Source organism: Pagrus pagrus, assembly GCF_965226575.1.
Source record: "Pagrus pagrus genome assembly, chromosome: 2".
Lineage (NCBI taxonomy): Eukaryota > Metazoa > Chordata > Actinopteri > Spariformes > Sparidae > Pagrus > Pagrus pagrus.
The window spans coordinates 18,226,018-18,247,526 of record NC_140186.1 but is presented as its reverse complement, the minus strand read 5'-3'; the positions used below and the strand labels follow the sequence as shown (position 1 = coordinate 18,247,526).

Below are 21,509 nucleotides of genomic sequence, written 5' to 3'. Positions count from 1 at the left end.
AAGAAAGTCAGTGTTTTTCATTATGTTTAATAGGATGCTTGATGGTCTCAAGAGGCCACCTGCATCATGACAAAAAGAGACAGCAGAGAGAAACACGGAAGAAATATTGTGTTTTTATCAAAACATAAGACACATTTATAACCGCAGTTTGCAGAAATAAATATCAACAACTTCTTCACTACGACACAAACTGTCATACTAAATTGAACATTAAATGTTCAGTGTCAGCGTAATGAATTTATGGGCCCAATCTTTACCCCTACCTCTCGTTTTTGAGAACCCCCATACCCTTCAGAACAGAGGTACAAGGGACAGTGGTTGAAATCTCCCCCTATGAAATGGCAAAAACCTTCAAGACCCTCATGCTTTGTCACTTGTAGTGTTTATGTAAAGAGATGAGACCAGACATTTCCAACATGCTGTCTTCAGCTGTGGTGATTTCTCTTCTAATGTTGAAGGGGTAGGGTGTCCCGATTCTTGGTGTGTTGGCTACAGACAAACAGCTGTGCCTGACAACTAAGGCTTTGTATAGTTATGTTTTAGCTACTCAAAGATCTTGGCTTAGTTTAGAAAGAGATTGGGAATATTCAACAAGTCTGCACTGACTTGAAGCACGAGATGAAACGCTCTGAATTTCCAAACTTGAAAACAAAACCACCATCTTTACTGTTCCTTGAAACTGTTATAATCAATATCGGCACATCAAAAATCAATCAAAAGACTACTAAGAATCTGAAGGTGTTGCTTGTAGATACAGAGCCAAAAATAATCATCACCAACTCTGCAGGTCCCCTTAGTTTTAAGCAGCATTTTAGTGTCTTTCAGCTGATTGTTTTGGTTTTGCTACTGTACATCAACTCTGATAAATACGCTTTTCACTACCTACTCAGCATCAAACAGCAGACAGACACAGTTAGCGTCTAGCTGGTGAACATTTGGCATTTAGCAGATAAAGTCAGATATTTCCTTCAGGAGTTGGTGGAGACCAAAAACTGAGCTAAAAGAGAGAGAATGTTATACTTAAATTCATCAGGACAGAAACACGACTTCGATTCTGAAATTAATGATAATGTGAACCGCTAGTTGTGTAAATAAGGACATGTTTGCTAACACCTTATCAGTAACAACTTCAGAATAAAACCTTGCTATATGGTACGTCAATGTTGACTTAACAGATTGGTCGGCTGCCTGAAGTGACCGAAAAAATCAATCAGTACCGCTTTAACTAAGTGTTTTACTAAGTGTATAAGGACATGAACCCAAGGCAAAACAAATTAGTGGTTAACAAAGGTATTTCGTAGGTGACAGGTTTGCATGGTGACACAGCAGTGTGAAGAATATAAAACAAACAATGTCAAAAGTAGGCAACAGAGAAGAGACAGAGCTAAAACCACAAACACAGACACACAGATGTGACAGCCAGCAACCCCTGCCTCTGTCCCCCTGCTCCCAATAATGAAACCCAGGGCTTTCATTGGCTACAGCGCTCTGGTCAGCCTGCTGTGGGGGGGTCAGAGGTTAAATCTGTGGTAATGACTCGTGCAGAAGCTTTGACGAGCAATTATCCCCCTGCAGGCCTTTGGCTGGCACTGGGCCATTACTCTCTCTCACACACAGTCCCATGAATGTGCACGAGCGCAGTGTCGGCCTCTAAACACTGGCCCAGAACTGTCCAGAACTGTCTACACTCATTACTGCAATAAATGTAATACAAACAGCATCACTTGGATACAGGTCATTTAAACTACACTTCCCATGCTTCCCTGGTGCTGATACACTCTCTCAGTTGCAAGTTATGAGTTAGGATGGAACAAATGCTTAAAGTCCCTGTCCAATAATAAAAAATAGGCTACTGCTGGTTAATTAGTACAATGCTATTGGGTACGATAGCAGGGTAGATACCAAGGTAATTGCTGAAACTGGGCACACAACAGAACCGCTACTACAAAGCAGAGCAAGAAACACCAAACTACTTCCACATTTCTGAAGTCGTTCTCCATTTTGGAATTAATGCTGCAATCCCTTTCAAGTCGGAAGTCGATATTTCTGAGTCGGTATTCCCCACTTCCAATCTAAATGTGTCCCAGTGCGTTTACTCAGGAAAACATGGACTACTGCAGCCAACTGATGATTTTATGGCAAGTCTATGAATTTGACATGAAACTACAGCAGCTGATTCAACAGATTAGGGCACTTAAAAAAAGACAGGAGGAGCAGGCTCGTACAGCATGCTCACAAGGTCTTCTATCAAGCATAAATCAACTGTAATCATCAATACTGTATATAGCCTGAAGTAAAAAGTGTTAAAGATAAATGGTCATTGTTCTCTATGTACTACACTATGTACTATGAGTAACCGCATGACACCTGACTTCAAGAAGTTGAAGAATTTCCATTATCACTATATGATTTTGTTTTTTCATATTAGAAATGATACACATATCTGGAATGGCATAATGTGGCACATCCCTAGATGTAAAAAACAAAAAAACAAGATCCATGATGTGATAAACTGAAATGATGCTCAAAGGCTGAGACAGAAAATATTTTCATGTGAAAATACCCTCATCACACCAGGCTACATCACAAAAGAACATATCAGCTAATTGCCAAAAAAATGAGCTCATAGATTAAAAAAAAAGAAAAAACTTTTATCAGCTGGTGCTCATAGGTGGCCAAGAAACCTTTCCCACCAACAGGAAGTGGAGCAGAACAGTCTGCATGCTGGCGGCTCTGCGAGGCTGTACAGCAGCATGTTAACATACTGAAGGTAGAACGTTTACCACGATCGCCACAGTAGTTAGCATTTCATATTTTTATATACTTGTTTAAACAATCTAATGTTGGCCTGAGGGCACTGAAGGTGAAAACAATGTCTGCCTGTTCTGTGCTTTGATCAGTAAGTTAGTGAAAAACCCAGAAAAAGTGACGTAAAAACAAATCATTCAGCTGATTGATTTTGGATTTCAAAGACAGAGATCATTCTGAATTTTCATCTTTGTATTTTTCAGTTTCTGACTTGAAACTGAACCTTATTTGTATATAAAAGTAGGCGTAATCCAAGACAAAGACAAATCATATTCCAATCGTATCACACTGCAGTATATCTACTATGGTCACCCATGATTTCCCTTGAAATATAAACCTATAAATAGATTTTCCATTATCTGTATCCCCATACAGTATATAAACAGTTATAAATACTAGTTTCTCTGGCCCTTCGCAGTTATTTCCTAAATGAACTCTCATGAGGAGACTGTCCTCTCTTCTCCATTCATCTCCTCTGCAAAGCTCGGTCCACAAACAATGAGGCCTCTGACTGGTTGATATTATAGCCAGGCAGCTGAACACATTCATTACAATGGACGATCTCTGATAAGAAAACAACAGCGCAGACCATGAGCCATTTAAACAGAACAGCTCCACATCAGGCAGAATCAATTAAAGGAATGAGGCGATTCAGGATGAAGCGCAGACACTGATAGCCCATCATGAGAGGACGTTTAACTGCCTGGTGTAGGATGTTATGGACGCAGGCATCAACATGTGTGTTCCTCTGTGTGTGTGTGTGTATGTTGTGTGTGTTGTGTGTGTGTGAGCTGTTGGACCGTTACTGATTATCCATTTGCATGCACATGTGAGCCTGTGACAGGTGTGGGTGAGCGCTTGTGCATACTTAATGCATTTTACCTAGCAGATTATTAACTCTGCATGTGTGTGTGTGTGTGTGTGTGTGTGTGTGTGTGTGTGTGTGTGTGTGTGTGGTGTCTGTCAGTTAGTAGTGTCATTTTCTGCCCTAAGTGCTGACTCACAGGGCACAGAGGACACCAGACCTTCCTGATGTTACACCATCGATCCATCCAAGCTCACTTCCTGTCAGGTGACATCTCTCTCTCTCTGTCTCTCCCTCAGGACCTCTTAAAGGTGAGTGCATGTTTACGACTGTGGGAAATGGGATGGAAATGGACGGGAAAAAACGCTACCCCTTTAAAAAAGCTTTCTGGACCAGTAGGCTGGTCGCTGTTAGTGCATGCTATTACGCAACATCCGCTGGTGTCCAAAACATCCACCAGGATCTAGTTGGATCCCAAACTGGGAACTTGCCAAATGAAGCCATGTGGGCAGGTTTATCAAGCATGAGGCATTCAGATGGAGATTGAGAGGATGATTGAGTGATGCTGACAGGCAGCAGATGAAAGCAAACAGGTGATGTAAGAAAAAGAAGAGGATGGGAGAAAAGATAAACAACGGGATGAAACCAGGACAAGAGCGTGCGACAGAAACGTCTTGGTGTTAGGGGTTAGTCACATGGCTTTCTTGTTGCTATGCAATGTGGTTCAGAGAGACATAAATAGAGGCTTTTGCTGTTGCTCCCCATAAAAAAGAGGCTAAGTAAGGAAAGAAAAAAAATCATCACAAAGCCGACAAGAAAAGTAACAACTACAGCCTCCCAGTTGCACAAGAGAGAGAAAAGGTAGTAAGCAGGGAAGGCAGAGAAAGAAGGTCAGAGAAAACATGAAATACTGACTGAGTCACCCAGTCATTTCAGCATGTTTGAAAAATAACAACAATTTTGGCTTTTAAAGCTGTGACTAAGAGGCAATTCTCAGTTTACAATAGGACTTGATACTGGTTCAGTAAATAAAGAAAGGTAGTGTCTTTCTTGTGACTGATTATGTAATGATCTGGCGCTGTAAGTCAGCTTGTTGTATGATTGAATTGGCAGACAAGTCAGTTGACTGCCTAAATTACTGAGCAACAGAGTGGATGATGAACACGCTGGCTGACAGTCAGATGGATTTCTGGCTAAACTAGTGCCTAACTGTCTCACCTGGTTAGATGATTTTATAGCAGACTAATAAAAAACAAGTCTGTCAGGGCCTGGAGCTGTTAAATAAACTCACATGAAGAGGAGCTCAGCTACAATTGACATCCCACTAAGTCGTCTCATCTGTGCTGCCTGGTCCCTCTTAACACTTTGGCTTGAGTTGATATTACAAGTGCAGAGCCCGGAGGTGATTAGCCTAGCTTAGCATAAAGACTGTAGTCAAAGGGTGGCAGCTGGGGTGCTCTATCTAAAGTTCAAAATACGCAGCAGCACTAGGGGGGGCCCTAGTTTCATATTTGGATAAACATGACAGTGGTATCTTCTCATTTAAGTCTCAGCAAGGATGCGCATGAGCCTAATGTTCACCTATTATTTCTTATCTTATTCATCTAGTAGCGACCTTGAGAAAAAAGCAATCTCATATCAAAGTCCAATAACTGAACTAGCTTATTCTGAGCTTCGTCAGTTAGTGGTACTGGCTCAGGTGTCATCACACGGCCAAAGACCATCTTTGAAACGAGACGGAGATCTCCATCTTCCACCATTTCAAGCGACTGATGTTCAACACTTAGATGAGGTGATGACATTGAAAGCCTAATAAAAGTAAGAAAGTGGACCTTGATTTTTTTGTCATTTCTTTTTTTGGCTTTATTTGACAGGAAGAGACAGTTTGGGGAGAGGCCACATATAAAGGCCACAGGTTGGAATCAAATCCAGGCCGCTGCAGCAAGAACAAAGACTTTGTGCATTGGGAGCATGTTGTACCAGGTCAGGTTAAGACTGTTTTGTCACAGTTTTTTCTCTTATTTGTGTGAGTACAGCCTGGAATATGCTCTGGTTTGATTATCTGGCTTTGGTCTCATCTTTGGCCGTAAAGGTTAACCAGGTTTGATGATAAAAGATGTGACATTTCACCAAATCAGAGTCATTTTACACGTTTCAGAATAAACAACAGAGGTTGGGCCCAGATAAGCTCCCTGGTTGTGATCAAAGATGATCAAACAATCTGACTTGCAGTCAATATCAATGTGTCCAAAGATTTAGTGGTTTGAAAAACACCATAGTCGGGGCACAGGACATAAATACAACACAACAGGACACAATAAACATCCAGACATCTATTTCAGTCACTTCCCTCCAGCCGGAGGTGTTGTCACATGTCTTCTAAAAGTGTGAAAGTGTATCCTCAGGCAGAGTGATGCAGCAGGAAGTTGTGGCAGTGCAAAGACCTATCTGGATCTTTCTCCATGTGTCACTATCGGTCTCTCGTCTGCTGGTTTCCTGTTTGTCTGCATCTGCCTCTCCACCTACCGTTTGTCTGTCTGTGTGGTTGTTATCATCTCAACTCTCTGCAGCTACTGTGTGTGACGACCTGAGAGATGCTCTGAATCACCACAATCAGGATATTTCACTCTGTTCCGAACGTGACCTTATTCAAAGCCAATGATCCACAGCCAACACTTCCTTCAGTGAGAAGCACTCATTTGCATGAGTGGAGAGCCTCGCAGCACGTCTAATAGACATTAAAAAAGGCTCAATCTGATTATGGCTGATGCATATGGATTCACAACCAAGCAAGCCCACAGCTTCTATCTCTTAGAAGAGAGCTATAATAGAGATGGCGGTAGGATGCTTAACTTAATAAAATGTCTGGCGTAATACTACTAGACTTGAAGTTATGATGCTAATGGATTTAAACGAGCTTCGAGGAACAGATAAATGGTTCAATTGTAAATGAACAGCTTTGACATTTCCTGACCAGATGATTTTTTCCAAACTTCACATATCGTCATTGAGTAGCAGATCAGGATCATGAGGAGATTGTACCAAAAAAGGACCATCTTTATATTTTGTTTTAATGGTGGAAATAGAAAAATTCATGGGCTATTTCAAGTCAGTCTTTAGTCTGCAGGGCATTTCAAAATTGAGACAAAAGATTTAAATTTAGATTGTAAATTGTGATTGTGATTAAATAGATGGTAGTATGCATTTTTTGGCCAGATCACCCACCCTAATTTTGTACCCAAAACATAATTTTGTAGGGCTTCCACTGCAACAATTAATTTAATTATCAATACATCTAACGATAACTTTCTCAATTACTTAATTGTTCGTTTTATAAAATGTCAGAAAATAGAAGATTAAAAAAATATGCCAAAATTTCTTCCCGGGTTGACTTGAAACTTAAATTTTGCTTGTTCTGTCCAACCATTGGTGCAAAGATACTAAGTTTATTGATATAGAAGACAGAAGAGCTAGAACCTGTACATCTCTAACTAGAATGGCACTCCAAGTCCCTTATTTTGTTACTCACTCACAGATACCAGCCACCTAAATACACCTGAGTTTTTTCATCAAGATCCATGCATTACCCCTGAGAAATTAACAAAAATGTTTAAAAATTCACTTTGATGATGAAGTATTCAAACTGTTTGCAGGAACAGAGTGTGCACAGGGCTCTTGTTAAACACAAGTACACAAGTAGTACACAATTCAATTATTCTGTATGTTAGGAATCACTATTAAAAAAACAGTGGACAAATTCTTTATGCTCACATTAGCAATATAGGTCAACGATGAGTTACATTATTACCAGATTAATAGTTAGACAGTGACTGTATAAATTAATAATGCTGATTTTCCATAACAATAATTAAAAGAGCCTGAATGCACAGCTTAGCTATCAGCTCTAAGCAGATTTATATTTATCTGGAAAGAGTTCTTTCAGGAGGCTGAATTTCATTCACATGCAGAGCATGTTGCCAGGTTGTCTCCCAGCTCGCGGCTGTATATGAGATGTTATGTTATCATGTCATTGCAATATCAAAGATAAACCACCAACAGTCTGTGTGTTTTGGTTAAGGCCAGCCTGAACACCAGCCAGGAACAGATGGTGCTGTCATGGTACAAACAACACGAGCAGAGCATAGAGAGGAGTTTTCAATTTCTATACTATCTTTCACTTCATTAAATGAGACCAGCCGAGCAATGCGACTGCTCAAATATCACATGAACCTACAACATCTGGTGCTCATGCTAAGCATGCTCCTGTTTTTAACCTCATGTATGAAAAATGTGCAGACAAAAATATCTGAGAAGGCCCTTTCGCTTAGTAACCTCTAAAAGCCATAACACCACTGAGTGTGTGCTTCAATGTAACTATGGTTCATGTGTTGATGCCAGGGTAGATAATTGTAGCACCTACAGTACTTATGAGCTATCAGGTCCATCATCAGATAATGTATGCCGCACTGAAGCTTAAAATAGCCTGAATTACCTGTCATACACATGACAGCAACCTCAACAGATGGTACATGTGTGCAAAATGAAACTGCTATAGCAAGGTGAGAGCTGTTTTTTTATATTCGGTGCAGTGAAAGTATAATCTGTCACGCCATGAGTCAAAGAAAGAGAGCAAAAAAACAGTGTTTTTATGATAATACTACTTTAGTACACATTTTTCTTATAATAAATACTAAAGGAGACATATTCTGCTCATTTTCAGGTTCATATTTTTATGTTGGGTTACTACTAGAATAGGTTTACATGTGTTAATGCAAAGGGTTAGGCAAAAAACTTCAGTTTTCTCACACTGTCGAGCGCTGCAACACTGTATTCACCTTCTGTTTTAGCCCCTGTCTCTTTAAGCCCCCCCTCCCGAATACCCAGTCTCCTCTGATTGGTCAGCTCACACATGCCTGAGCCAGCACCACTAACAGCAACGGAGCAGCTGTGCTAAATCAATTATTACGTGCCAAACTAGCCGCTAGGAACTCTAGCCGGTCGCGTTACTGTTTACGTGGACGGGACCTTGGATCACAGGGGGAGTCACTATGGGCGACAGGGCTCAGCTCAGCTGGATTTGAGTGAACACAGCTGGACAACGCACTGAGAGGCTCCAGAAAAGTCTTCACATTCTCTACATTTTTTTAGTTTATTTGTTTTTATTTTTACTAAACTAAGCAACAAACTCGCCACCTTTACATCTCCCAACTGAAACTATAGGGGCTATTGGACTATTGCCTCTCGAGGTACAAAGTGGTGTTTGGAGACAGGACAGGCCGGGGCTAGCTGGTAAACATGCTAACTTCACCTCTGCAACATGATAAAAATAGCTTACATTTTCCCTTTAATACATTTGCGTGTTATTCATATGCCTTTCTTAACACCAGGCTGTTATTGTGGGATGAAATGTCCTGTGTGTTGTTCATGAGTGGGATTTTCTGCATCATGCACACTGAACAATATGTATGAGTGGGATAATACTTTATATACTGTGTGTGAGTGGGATAAACATGCATTCTCATGTTCTTGGCAAGAAAAACTTCATTCTCTCGTTCGTCATCCAGCTTTAGTCCCTCACTGCTCCCGCTCTGTTTCTCCGTCTCCCTTTCATGATCTCAAAAGCCAAAACAACAACAGAGAGGAGTTTACCTTCCAGTTTGAAAAGCAAGTGAGAAGGAAGGAAGTAGACGAACAGACTGAGAGTATATCGTCATGGGCCCGGTTAACCCCGGTGGGCTACTCTTAAAATGTAGGCTGAGACACTACCTCAGGCTCAGCCTTTCATCCTACCCCGCTCTCTTCTTCCTGTAGCTGTGCTGCTTTCTGTCTCGTGCCTCCTGCTCTCTCTCTTAAATCACTTAATTTTACTGTCTTCCTTCGGCTCAATCTGTTCGGGAGTGGGCACAAAGCATTATCTCTCTTAATTGCCACAGCCGGCCAGGAAAACACAACATGCACGAATGAAACAATGCAAACATGCACACACACAACAGAGGGAGAAAAAGGAAGCATGGTAATTAAAAAGTAAAATGAGAGAGATATCAGGGAGAATTCATGATATTTATAACTCTTAATTAGGCCTTCGGATTGTTTGAAACTTTTCCATGCTACTGCTGATACAATACTTGAATTTCGGCATCAACAGCAACAAATAATACTTCTTTAAACACCTTATTTTGAGAGATGGAATGAAACACTCTCAGTTGCTAGTTAATTAGGTACACATAGCTCACACTGATGCAGTCCAATCCAACAGTCCTTTAATAAATCTTCCTTTAAAGAAGGTTTTAATGTTCAGTTGTTGTTAAAGTTGTTCTAGAGAGGTGTTGACTCAACTGAATGATCATTTTTGGAGGATGTAGTGTGAACTGTGTTGCATTATACAAAGTGTCTATAGACTGTTTTTGTCCACCACATTTATATCAGTGAGCGCAGACTAAATACCACAAACACCTTTCGGTATGATGCAACACAGTTCAACAGCACCACAAAAAATGATCATAAAGTTGAATCAACACCTGTCTCACAACATTATAACCTTCTTCTGGATGGACCAATTATCAACCTGGTGGATTTTCGGGGCATATATTCAGTTCTCATTTTGTCAGTATCTGTGTTTTATTGTGTCCAAATTAGGGATGCTAATTTTAAGAAATTTCAGTAATTGATGCTCAGCTGCCTTTATTAATTAATTATTGGTTAATCATTAAATATGTTGGATGTTTTTTGTTTTTTAATTAGAAAACAGTTTTAACCACTGACATGACCTATAATAACACAAAATCATGACTTCATTTTGATTGTGCAGCTCCTTTCTGTCGCTATTTAACTAAATCCAACCCATACTTAGGGTATTAAATTGATAAAATGTAATGATATAATATAATAATTCTAGCGGCCCCTTTTGACAAAAGCGGTATGCCAAAGATCTTTGCTAGCGTGTGCCAGCATTTATTTTGAAAGAGAGGCTGCAGGACGGATCGCGATGAGGTAATGTATTTATATGTGATTTTATATGTGATATATGTGATCGGACCCGAGCACAGGCATTAATAATTAATATATAAATTAAATTTGCTGGTACAGGTCATTTATAATCATCAGAGGAATCACAAGACTGTTTCATAAACACTTAGAAGTTCCTTGTAGTCACTTCTAGTGATAATAGGCTAATTAATCAATAGTGAAAATAACCTTTAGTTAGAGTCCCACCAGTACTGACAACGTGCTGACCTCTACACAAGTCGAGTGTAATCTTATGTCACGCTGCTGATAAACACCCATGAAGAAAATTCGCACATGTGGGACAACAAACTGTAAACATGCTTGGCTAAGCAAACACAACCTTTAGCAAACATACTCATACACACACTCGTCCTCTCTCATAAACACACACACACACTCTGCATGGTGGCCGACAGTCAGAGTTAGGGAGGCTTAATTCTTGTTCATATGTACAGAATATCCTGCTGTTCATTTCCTGCACAGTGGGAGCAACGATGAAGACTCAGACTAATCCCCCAGTGATCAGATGAGATGAAGACGGCTAAAATGAAGCACCGCAGGGGGGAGTTAAGAGGAGGGGAGGAGAGGAGAGGTAAGGACTGGAGAGGAGAGGAGAGGAGAGGAGAGGAGAGAGGTCAATGAGGTCGCCAGAATAAAATGTTGCCATTATACATTTCTGCAAACAATGGATATGTTTAATTCGTACGTTTCATATAACCAATTCTACAGTACATGTCATATCATGTTCAGATTACATGCGCTGTGTATGAGCTGATATTGATGTCAGGAGGGGGAGAAGATTGGTGGTTGCCCTGACAGCTAGGCCAGATGGCTGTCAGGCAAGTGACTGCTGTCTGAGATGGCGTGTCAACATTTGTCAGCATGAAACCGCTGGATATTTTTGGTGAGATATTAAGATTTATTCCAGCCACGATTGTGGCAACAAACCTGGATATTTTGGATGAGATGACAGGGTGATTTGTAGCTGAAAATCAAGTGGTTTTAACTAGATGCTGTGACAGTTTGTAGCCTAAAATCAGGTTTTAACGAGACGTCATAAAAATTTCGTCTGCGAAGCACAACCCCTGTTTGAGACGGCGTTTCAACATTTGTGAGCATGAAACCACTGGATTTTCTTGCCGAGACGTTAAGATATTTTCCGGCCATGATTGTCCCAATATGTCGAGAATTTGCAGCTGAAAACCTAATGTTTATAACAAGATGTTGGGACAATATCCAGCTGTGTTTGTGGTGAGAGAGTCGGGTATTTGAAGCCAAAACATGATCTTTTCCTAACCCTAACTAAATGTTTTTTCTGCCTAAACCTAACAGGACCATAAGCAGAGCATTGTTACACCATAAAACTGTAAATTGAGCATAAAGATTAGCAAGCAACATAAAGAAACAAGTGTTAACATATCAGACATGAAGTGTCCAGCGTGCATTGCCAACATTTTTTCTGGCGACTGGGTTTGGAAAAGAGGGGAATGAGTCGAGTCACACGGAAGAATTGAGTAAAACAGCCACAAGGAGAATGTGAGAGAGGAGAGGAAAAGATGGAGGACAAACGGATGACAGTAGGGACAGGAAATAAAGGCGAGAGAAAAGGTGGATGAGAGAGAAAGAGGTGAGGAGGAGGGGAGAAGAAGAGCGAGTGCCAGGCAGACAGCGCTGTCCACTGTTGGCTCTCTGCTACACAAGCACTCCCTGGACACTGACAATAATGCCTTCACTTCATAATGCTATCTCTGGCACACAGGCTGCCGGCCAAGCGCACACATACCGTCCAGTGTGTGTGTGCATGTGTGTACATGTGTGTGACAGAGTGAGACATCACCAGCCATAATCTAAAGCAGACTAAATCCTTGTGCACATGTGCATCACTACAATCAAGCTCAAGTAGGATATAAATGAATTCAAATCCAGCAAATCTATGGATGTGACACACACACACACACACACACACACACACACACACAAGAAAACAAATTATCAATCCTAAATGTACTTTAAAATCCCTGCAGGGATATACTTATCAGACTGAAAAACTAACTGTATGCACAAAATCACATTACATATACACACACATGCACGTAAAGACATCAAATACACACACACAGATGATCACACACACACAAACATACACGCACACACACCATATTGCTGGAGCTAAATGGAGACAGGGAGACAACTGTGAGACGGCATGAAAGCTGGCAGGGACATCGGAAACATCATGGAAAAACACAACAACCTCCTCCCACAACTCAACACACACCACCAACAGCAGGGCACCACACTGGTCACAAAGACTGCACGGAGACACAGATTGTTGCCATTTACCTTTTTGTGCGTCGAAACATGTTGCTAGCAGCCGAGGCTGTGTTGGCAGATGAACATGAGAGCAGCTGAGCCTCCACACACACACACAGAAATAAACACACACACGCTCAGAGGCAGTCAAGAGGCAGCAATTACGCTCCTCGCCGGCATGTCAGCCTCCTCTGGCCAGTTCAACACATGCACGCACACTCACCGACGTCTTGCCGTGACTCTGCACACGTGAGTATGCGTGTGTGCGAGAGAGAGAGACAAAATGATCAGAAAGATTTGGAAATGTCAGCCATGTCACAGACGGAGGGAACGAGAGAATTAAAGACAGAGGGAGAGGAAGAGAGCTGGAGAGAGGGGAACAGGCTGCCGAGCATCCCTCTCAGAAGGGGAGAGGATTGTGGGGCTGCTCTCAAGGGTATCGTGCCAAGCCAGGAAGTGTGGAGCGACAGAGCGAGGGGGGAGGGGGGCAGAGAGAGCGAGAGAGAGAGGCAGAGAGGGAAAAGAGAAGAAAAAAGGGAAAGGGGAGGGAGGTCGATGCAGGTATGTGCTGTATATGAGAGAGAGAGAGAAACAACATGTGGTAGAAAGAGAGAGTGGGAAGCCAATCAGAGGTGGAGACATGAGGGAGCAGTGAAGTGTAGACTAATGTGAATGACAGGACAGAGGAGAGGGGAGGAGGGACGGAGGGAGGGAGGGAGGGAGAGAAGGGCACTGTGAGTTGGTTTTCACACGTTGGAGTGTGTTATTCTGTGGGGTTTGGTGGATGTTACAGCTGAATAATTATCGTATATGTGTTGTGTCACTCTGTGTTTTTGTATTGTTGCTAATGCTGCTCATTGCTGTTTTAATTCAATGTATTTCATATTTCAAATATTCTGTTTGTATTAGGTTTGTCACAATCAACCGGTTTTGACAACAACCGTGATATTTAAACATTCATTATTGACATGTTAATAATGCAAATACAGCTACTTAAATAATTTGTGTTTCTTTCCGTTCTGGCTTTGTCATAATCGGTGCTGGTCAGGCATCTTAAAGCTGGTTGCCACTTGCCATGAAATGGAAGGCTAGCTACTACCACAGTGTGTGGCTACTGCTGCCGTGCAAAATCATATTGGAGGAGATGACAGACGAGAGTTGACACCCAAAAAACAAAAAAGTGAGCTCGCCAGTGTGGGAGCTTTTTGGATTACGTACATTTAATATCGTCAGACCTCGATGCTATTTAAGGATAAACCGGGCAATATTTTATGTTTTTGTTATCATCAATAAAACCCCAGAAAAGACCAAAACCAAGAGTGCATTAGTCTGTTTCTCAAAGCTTTCTGACTTCCCAAAGTCCACTACTGATCTTCACCCAGCACTTTAAGCTTTAAAAGAAAGACAAAATACATCCCTGATCACTGTAGATTAGCAGCAGGATGGTGTCCGCGGGATTAACTCAGAATAATCCACCGTGCCCATGTTTGGCATAATAAAGGAACATGTCACCCAGTGCAACGGTGTGACTAGTTTCAGTGATTTTAACAGTTTTTGGGAAAACAATTCTGAACTTTCTGAAAATAAGAAAATATAAGTTATTAGTCTTAATAAACTATACCATTCATTCAGTTCATTCTCAGTTCACACAGACGCCATACTTTTGTTATACATACTCTGCAAACGTGTATTAATCTGCCTCTGAAAGCACTATTTAGCCCCGTTTAATTCATATTTGTTAGAAGCTAGAGTGCCCAGCTTCTTTATGAAACTGAAAAAATTAAACTATATATTTGCGATGTGTTTTAAAATATTCACATCTCCAGTAGGAACGAATGTGCCTGGAAAGCCACAGACTGTGTAGGAAGCAAGAAAGTATTGACAGATGGACAAACACACTATTGGTTTTGTGGGTTAGAAAAATATAGAATTACATCATCCTCATCCTCTTAAATGCAAACAGAGACGCACAAAGACACACTTCCACTTTGCTAAGTAAAATGCCATATTGGATGAGCTCTGGCATCATCTGTCTGTCCGAGATATCACAGGAGCTGCTCTGCAATGCCAGGCCAAGAGAGATGTCATTTCTGTGTGCGTGTGTGTGTTAGTGCATGCATGTGTGTGTGTGTGTTCCTCCTTTCCTTAGAAACAAATCCACCAAATGTTAAAGCTGACGTGGGGTGACAGTTGCACAGTAGTGCTGAGGGGAGTAATTCAATAATGGATGTCGTCTCTAATGTGGGAGTCTGGATAGATAAAATATACATGGGAGAGGGGAGACGGGGGAGGAGGAGGAGGAGGAGGAGGAGGAGGAGGGTGGTGGTGATATCACTGAAACACAGTGGGGGGGCACAGACAGGGATGGGCTGCATGATATCATATAGATATAGATATAGTTTGTTGTGTAACGTAGGAGTGTTCTTGTCTGAAGCATTTTTAACCTCGAAGGATTTCAGTATTTTGTAGCCTCGTTGTCCTTCAGGTCACTTTATTCTCATCCTGCTATAAACGCCCAGTCATTACGCCTGTAGTCTAAAACTCCAGCTCCACCCACAGGAGGATGTGTGTAGAAAAATCTGACGAGGGAGAGAGGAGGGGGTGGTGCAGGGAGCAGAGAGAGCTGACCGTGAGCCTCCAGCTCCAGTGTCTCCTTCATGTCATGCTGTGACATCTGCCACCCCGCTACACGGGTCAGAGGTCAGGGGCAAAACACACCCGATGACAGCAGTCAGGGACACACACGCGCACACAAACGTATGTGGCCTAACCGAGTAAGGTAGTGAATTGTAATTACATATGGGTACAGACATGCATACACATTAAAGAAGTATTTCACTGCTGGAAAGAAGGCCCTTGCATGAAACTGGGCTGTCTATGCAGTAGAAAGACACAAATATTTTCGAAATTGGTGCTACATGTCCAGAGAAAACAGAGAATAGGGGCCTTTGTGCTCAAAAGGTAGGAAACCTACAACAACCAGAATGCACTGCACGGGACTAATAAACAATCCCACTGATGGGTGATGTCTTGCAAAGTGGGCAGTGCTAGGTTTTCACCATGAATCCAACAATTAAAATCTGGATATAGCATTGGAGGTGGAGCCCCGTTCTATGAAAGCTGCTCAGTGGCACATGAAATCAGAAAAGCTGGACTTATGAATAAGTCCCACGCTCCATGGACCCCTCCGTGTTGTGGGGTCCATAGAGCGTGTGCACCAGAGACTTCCACCTGCACTCTTCCTGGTTGCTTGAAAGGAACTTAAAAAAGAAGGAAGAGTCATTATGTCTCCGAAAGACTTCTGATGAAGAAATGCCTCCAGAAAATGAAAGAACAGACATCAGAGAGTCAGTTAGCGACTCTCGACTTTGCATAAGAAAGTAAGTCATCCCTCCCAACCATAGACAGATAAACTATGAACATCGAAATGGATGTATGTTACAGGGTAGCCTACCCACTGGCAGAGTTTATGCTAGGCTTTTGTGACGCTCCAGATGTACTTACTTCCGAACCATGGCTGGTGTAACGTTAGACTCAAACAAAGCTTCTTAAAATCGACTCACCAATAACAGACGGTGGGGCGAACATGTTTTGTATGTATGTATGATGTGAAATAAGTATTAAATCTAAGAAAACATGTTGACAGCCCTGGTTTGATGGTCATCATGTAAGGGGTAATTTTTTACTTTTTTCTTCCGGGGGGCATGCCACCGGACGCCCCCCGCATGGAGGGGGCCCAAAATTCCTAATACCCTCTATTACATAGCACATTTGAATTTTGGACCTTGGTATTTCTAAAATCCTGCGCACGGCCCTGGATGAGGGCAATCTGACGTTGATATAACAGATACAACCAGTTGTTATTTACCATTATTCAGTGGCATGTACCACCAACATTGTAGTGATGCAAAGCTGGCTGAAAAATGTAAATACATCCGGGCATGTATAACCACCATAGATATAATTGTGTTATAGCAGATTTGGCACCTTTTTGTTTGTTTTTATTTATATTCGAGTTGTGCATTTTTAATAATTTTTTTTATTATGGGTTATTGTTGTTTGTGCATAGATACACAGTTTTAGAGTAAGCAGTAGTCCATTTATTGATACTGCAACACAATTTTTTATTTTGCACTTGAGGTTGATATGTTAATAAGGAGCCAAGGAAGACTAGAAACAACTCTGCAGAAGCTAATAAAGCTCCAATAAGGAATTAAGATCTCTGACCTACACATACATTAGCATGTGGCCAAATGAAGTGAGGCAGTAAATAGTAATTGTACAATGACACAGATACACATACATACAATGTATGTCCCCTGGCGAGCATCATCAGGCTACTGCTGCCTCACAGCACCACTCCAGAATAAACTGCATATAGAATATTAACTAGACAACTACACACACACACACATAAAAAATGAAGGTAAACAAGTACGGGGAATTAAAGCAATGATTCACATTTACAACATCCTGAAGTGGCAGGACTCTCAGAGCAACAATAACCGTTTACATGATGAACGGACATGTGAGAGAGCTCTGTGATTCACATTCTGCTTACAGAGAGCAAAAGTGGGCGAGCCGACAGTAGAGTGAAAGAAAGAAAGAAAGTGGTATGTCTCAGGAATACAGTGATTTCGTAAAAACGTCAAGGATCTCAACACTCAGACTGATGACGGCAAAGTGTGAGCATTTTGTGGAAAATTACACCCCTTTTCATGTTCAAAGACAGCGTTTTGAGCTGACATAAGACACTCTTCCAAATTCTGCCTGATTTGTGAGGAGCTTTTAGCAGCAGCAGCAGCAGCCAGCTACAGCTTTCCAAAACCAACTTTTAGAGTCGAGGAGAAAATTCACACTTTATCCCAGTAAAAGAGTGGATATTGTCAAGAAGAGAAGGGTAATTAAGATGTAGCAAAGGAGAAACTGCCAGAGACAAACGCTCCAAACTAATGTCACTTCAGCCTCCGCGTTAAAAAAATACATCTATCAGTATTTTTATGGTGGATACAGAGAAAAAGGGAGCGATCTGAAGGGAGACAAGCACAGCGAGCAGGCAGTTTAATTTCAGCACCATGGACAGAGACACACATATACTACAACAAGACTATATCCGTTTTTTTTACGTGCCTGTACCACAAATTAAGATGCTTTAATCAGTTTTGTCAAACCTCTCAGGATCGTTCAGTCTCACTCTTTTCTAAATGGCACAGAGAACGACTCCAGAGGTTTCTAATTCAGTCTCCAAATGTAATCCATCTCTGTGGAGGAGCCAACTGTGCCTCTCTCCCTGCGAAGCTCCCTTACAATGTTTAATATCTGGCTACCTTGAGAGCTGAGGCGTTAGAGGGTCTCTCCTTTATGTTTTCTGCTTATGATTTCCATGTTTTTATCTACAACACAACACCTTCCACCACCCACCCGCAGTTAGCTCGCTGTGGGCTACAACTTTTTGTTTTGTTCTCAACCTACATTTGTTTCGAGTAAATAAAAGTATGTTGAAAAAGCTATTAGCTATTTCAACATTAGTTATGAGTTCTTATTTGCAATGTGCCCATGAATTTACTGACAACTATCACTGGATTACTTTTACACTGAAGAAGATTTAAAAACAAGATGATTCTCAGGCAAGTTCTGGAGATATACAGTAGGAACATCTTTTTTTCCATTATTTCAGGACATCGGACACCAAATCTAGAAAAATATGTATCATGTTTGTCAGTTATGACCCTGAAAAGGAGCGTGTCTATTGAGCTACAAGGTTTTAAAGTAACTTACTTGTCTCCATGACCGATGTGTGATGCAGCCACTACTGCTGCTCCAACAGTAACTACATTCCCATCGTTTATTAGAGCAGAAGCATTTATCTGTCTCTTTCACATATTTCCCTTCATAGTTTGAAAACCTCTGGCGATGCTGACTTGATTTATTTGTTACAATCATTCTCCTCCACTGTTTCTGTTTGTTGGGCCTTCTGTCAGGTTGTCTCCGCTCTGTTTCTGGTGCTGCTTAATGCTAAATTTCCCTCCTGGGGATCAATTAAGTTTAATCTTAATTGCCTTAACTGCGGTCTGCAATCTGATAGTCGGACTTACTTGAATTTAAGAAGAAACCAATTGTAGAAGAGATTGAGCGATATGGTTTTTTCAGGGCTGTTACTGATACAGATAACTGATATTTGGAACCAATATACATTTAAGAATTTCCATTTTTCTGCAACATTTATTTAATAACTTTATGTCCTAGTTACTTTGCAGATTCAGATTAATCAGTGTTGACTGGCTATTTCTTGTGACGTTTAATCAATCAGACAGTGTTGTGGGCAGGACATTGAGCGAGATCACTGTAGGTGGTGACTACATACAGAGAAAGGCAGCTCTGTTAGAGCCAAAGAAGCACAATTTTGAATTAATCTATTGGCAGTCAGACAAAAAAAACAACAATAATCTGATAACTGGTCTATTCCTAGTTTGGAGGCCCAAGAACAAATTTAAAACAGGAAGTCAAGGAAGAAATGCATGAATGAGCAAAACTTGAAAGAAACCACTGACACAAAAGAGAATTTTCTAATAATGTTCAAGGAGATTCATTAAGTACATGTCTGGGCTCCCCTCTGGCTCTGTGTCTTGTTGTTCTCCGCCGTCTGACGCTTCAAAGAATAGATTCATATTTCAAGTCTGTCCCAAAACAATACTCACAAAGCCAAATGTACGTTGAAAGAGGGTTTTTTTCCCCCGTGTTTCTTGTGGTCAAACCAAACACAAAGAGGATCCCTTTTAAAGCACTTTCATTTGAAGTGATGAGGGACAAAATCCACAGTCCTCAGCTGTGTAAAAAATGCATCCCGAAGTTCGGCGAAAGCTAATATGAAGCTTCAGCAGTAGGAGTTGGACAAAGTGGATATCTTCCAAAGTTGTTGTAGTATCAAATTCGTTCTCCGTGTTACTGTCCCTTTCCTGTCGCTCAGCAAGAAAACACCGTCCACGGAAGCACGAAGTGTGAATTTGGCACTGAAAAGGCTTCAGCTTTGGAAGAAACTCGTTTGAGGATTTTTGTTTTTAACTCATAATATTAGCTTCAACCAAACTTTAGCAGTCATCTCTGCATAATATGACAGCTGTACACTTACAATTACAATAAAATCAGGATCTCTTTGCAGGAACGATCGCAGAGACTAATTTTTAATGTGCATATGGGCATTTAATTACTGAATTACAATAAACTTTAATGTGAGTCTATCCTTTAATAAAGCATCAATCTAACAGTCTTTCACCATCTGCACCGCACATTTGATGGCTTAACTCATGTGTGCTACACATCATGTGCTGCTCTATTCTCCCCTCTCAACCTCGCCGCCTCTCCAGAACCACGCAGGGCACTGAGGTGACAGCACGGCTCTCCTGCTGCTGAACTTTCATTGCACAGCTCAGTGGTGCAACAGATTGGGCCGACAGAGATGCTCTGAGGGTGAAAGGGGTCCCGCAAAGCTGGAACATGCTGTAGCCTGAAGACAAGACTCCCGCTGAAAAACACCATCACTTGACCCTGACTTCCTATCACGAAACTGGACAGATTCCAAGTCCGTAAGTTGCTCAACGACCTCCTGGAGCCATGTGTCTTTATATGTGAGTACAATCCATGATTCTGTCACCCTGAGAGTCCATACTGTCGTTTGTAGGTCTATTCTGAACTAAAGCTGCAATGATTAATCGCTTGGTCAACTATGAATTTAATCAACTATTTTGATAACTGATTAATTCGGTTTGAGTAATTTGAGGAATAAAAATTCACACTTCTCTGAATCCAGCTTCTTAAATGTGAATATTTTGACGGTAAACTGAACATGTTTGGGTTGTGGACAAAACAAGACATTTGAGGACTTCATCTTGGGATTTGGGAAACACTGATCAACATTTTCTTACCATTTTATGACATTTTAAAGACCATACAACCAATCAATGAATAAAGGAAATAACTGACAAAGTAATCAGTAATGAAAATCATTAGTTGCAGCCCTATTCTGAACTTCATTGTCTATTTCTGTACTACTACATCCGTCTTTATAAAGACATAGCAAGTTCTTTTTATTTATATATAAAAAATGACTGATTTCCAGATAATTAATCACGTGCACACACTTTCCATCTATGGAAAACTATTTCAATGAATTTCAGAAATTCAATGAGAAGTGGAAACCCAAGTCGAGGACAATAAAAACTCACATAGACAACACGCAGTCACACATCCAACACAGCAAAAGCGCTCACCTCTATTTTGGGTAAGGGTGCAAGCATACAACAACGTACAATATACAGCATGTCTCCAGATGCACTACATATGAAGGACCAAATAAATATGAACTTACCTGCTACTTTTTCGAGGCAGAGGTAGATCCTTCTGGGGAGAAAAGAGAGAGAAAGAAAGGAGAGCAGACGGATTAGCCTGATTAGATGAGTTTTACACATCATGCAATCTGTGACAGCAGGGCTGTGGAAAATACTATTATGTACTTTAAGTGGTGATGAAATATAAATTACCATAATAATTACACTAATCTCTCATTATAAATACTGCAAACAAC

The 21,509-nt window shown here is 41.1% G+C and overlaps 1 protein-coding gene across 3 annotated transcripts in view; it reads right to left on the bottom strand.

Annotated features, from left to right (window-relative positions):
* The window catches only part of mast1a (microtubule associated serine/threonine kinase 1a), a 74,768-nt gene that overhangs the window by 41,930 nt on the left and 11,329 nt on the right, over positions 1 to 21,509 (bottom strand). The window contains exon 2 of one of the 3 annotated variants that reach the window (XM_084381566.1): positions 21,294 to 21,325. In XM_084381566.1, coding sequence (XP_084237692.1) covers positions 21,294 to 21,325 — 32 coding nt within the window. Of the gene's footprint in view, positions 1 to 12,958; positions 13,384 to 21,293; positions 21,326 to 21,509 lie in introns of those variants that run through there. The other 2 variants (XM_084381567.1, XM_084381568.1) reach the window with 2 other exon arrangements.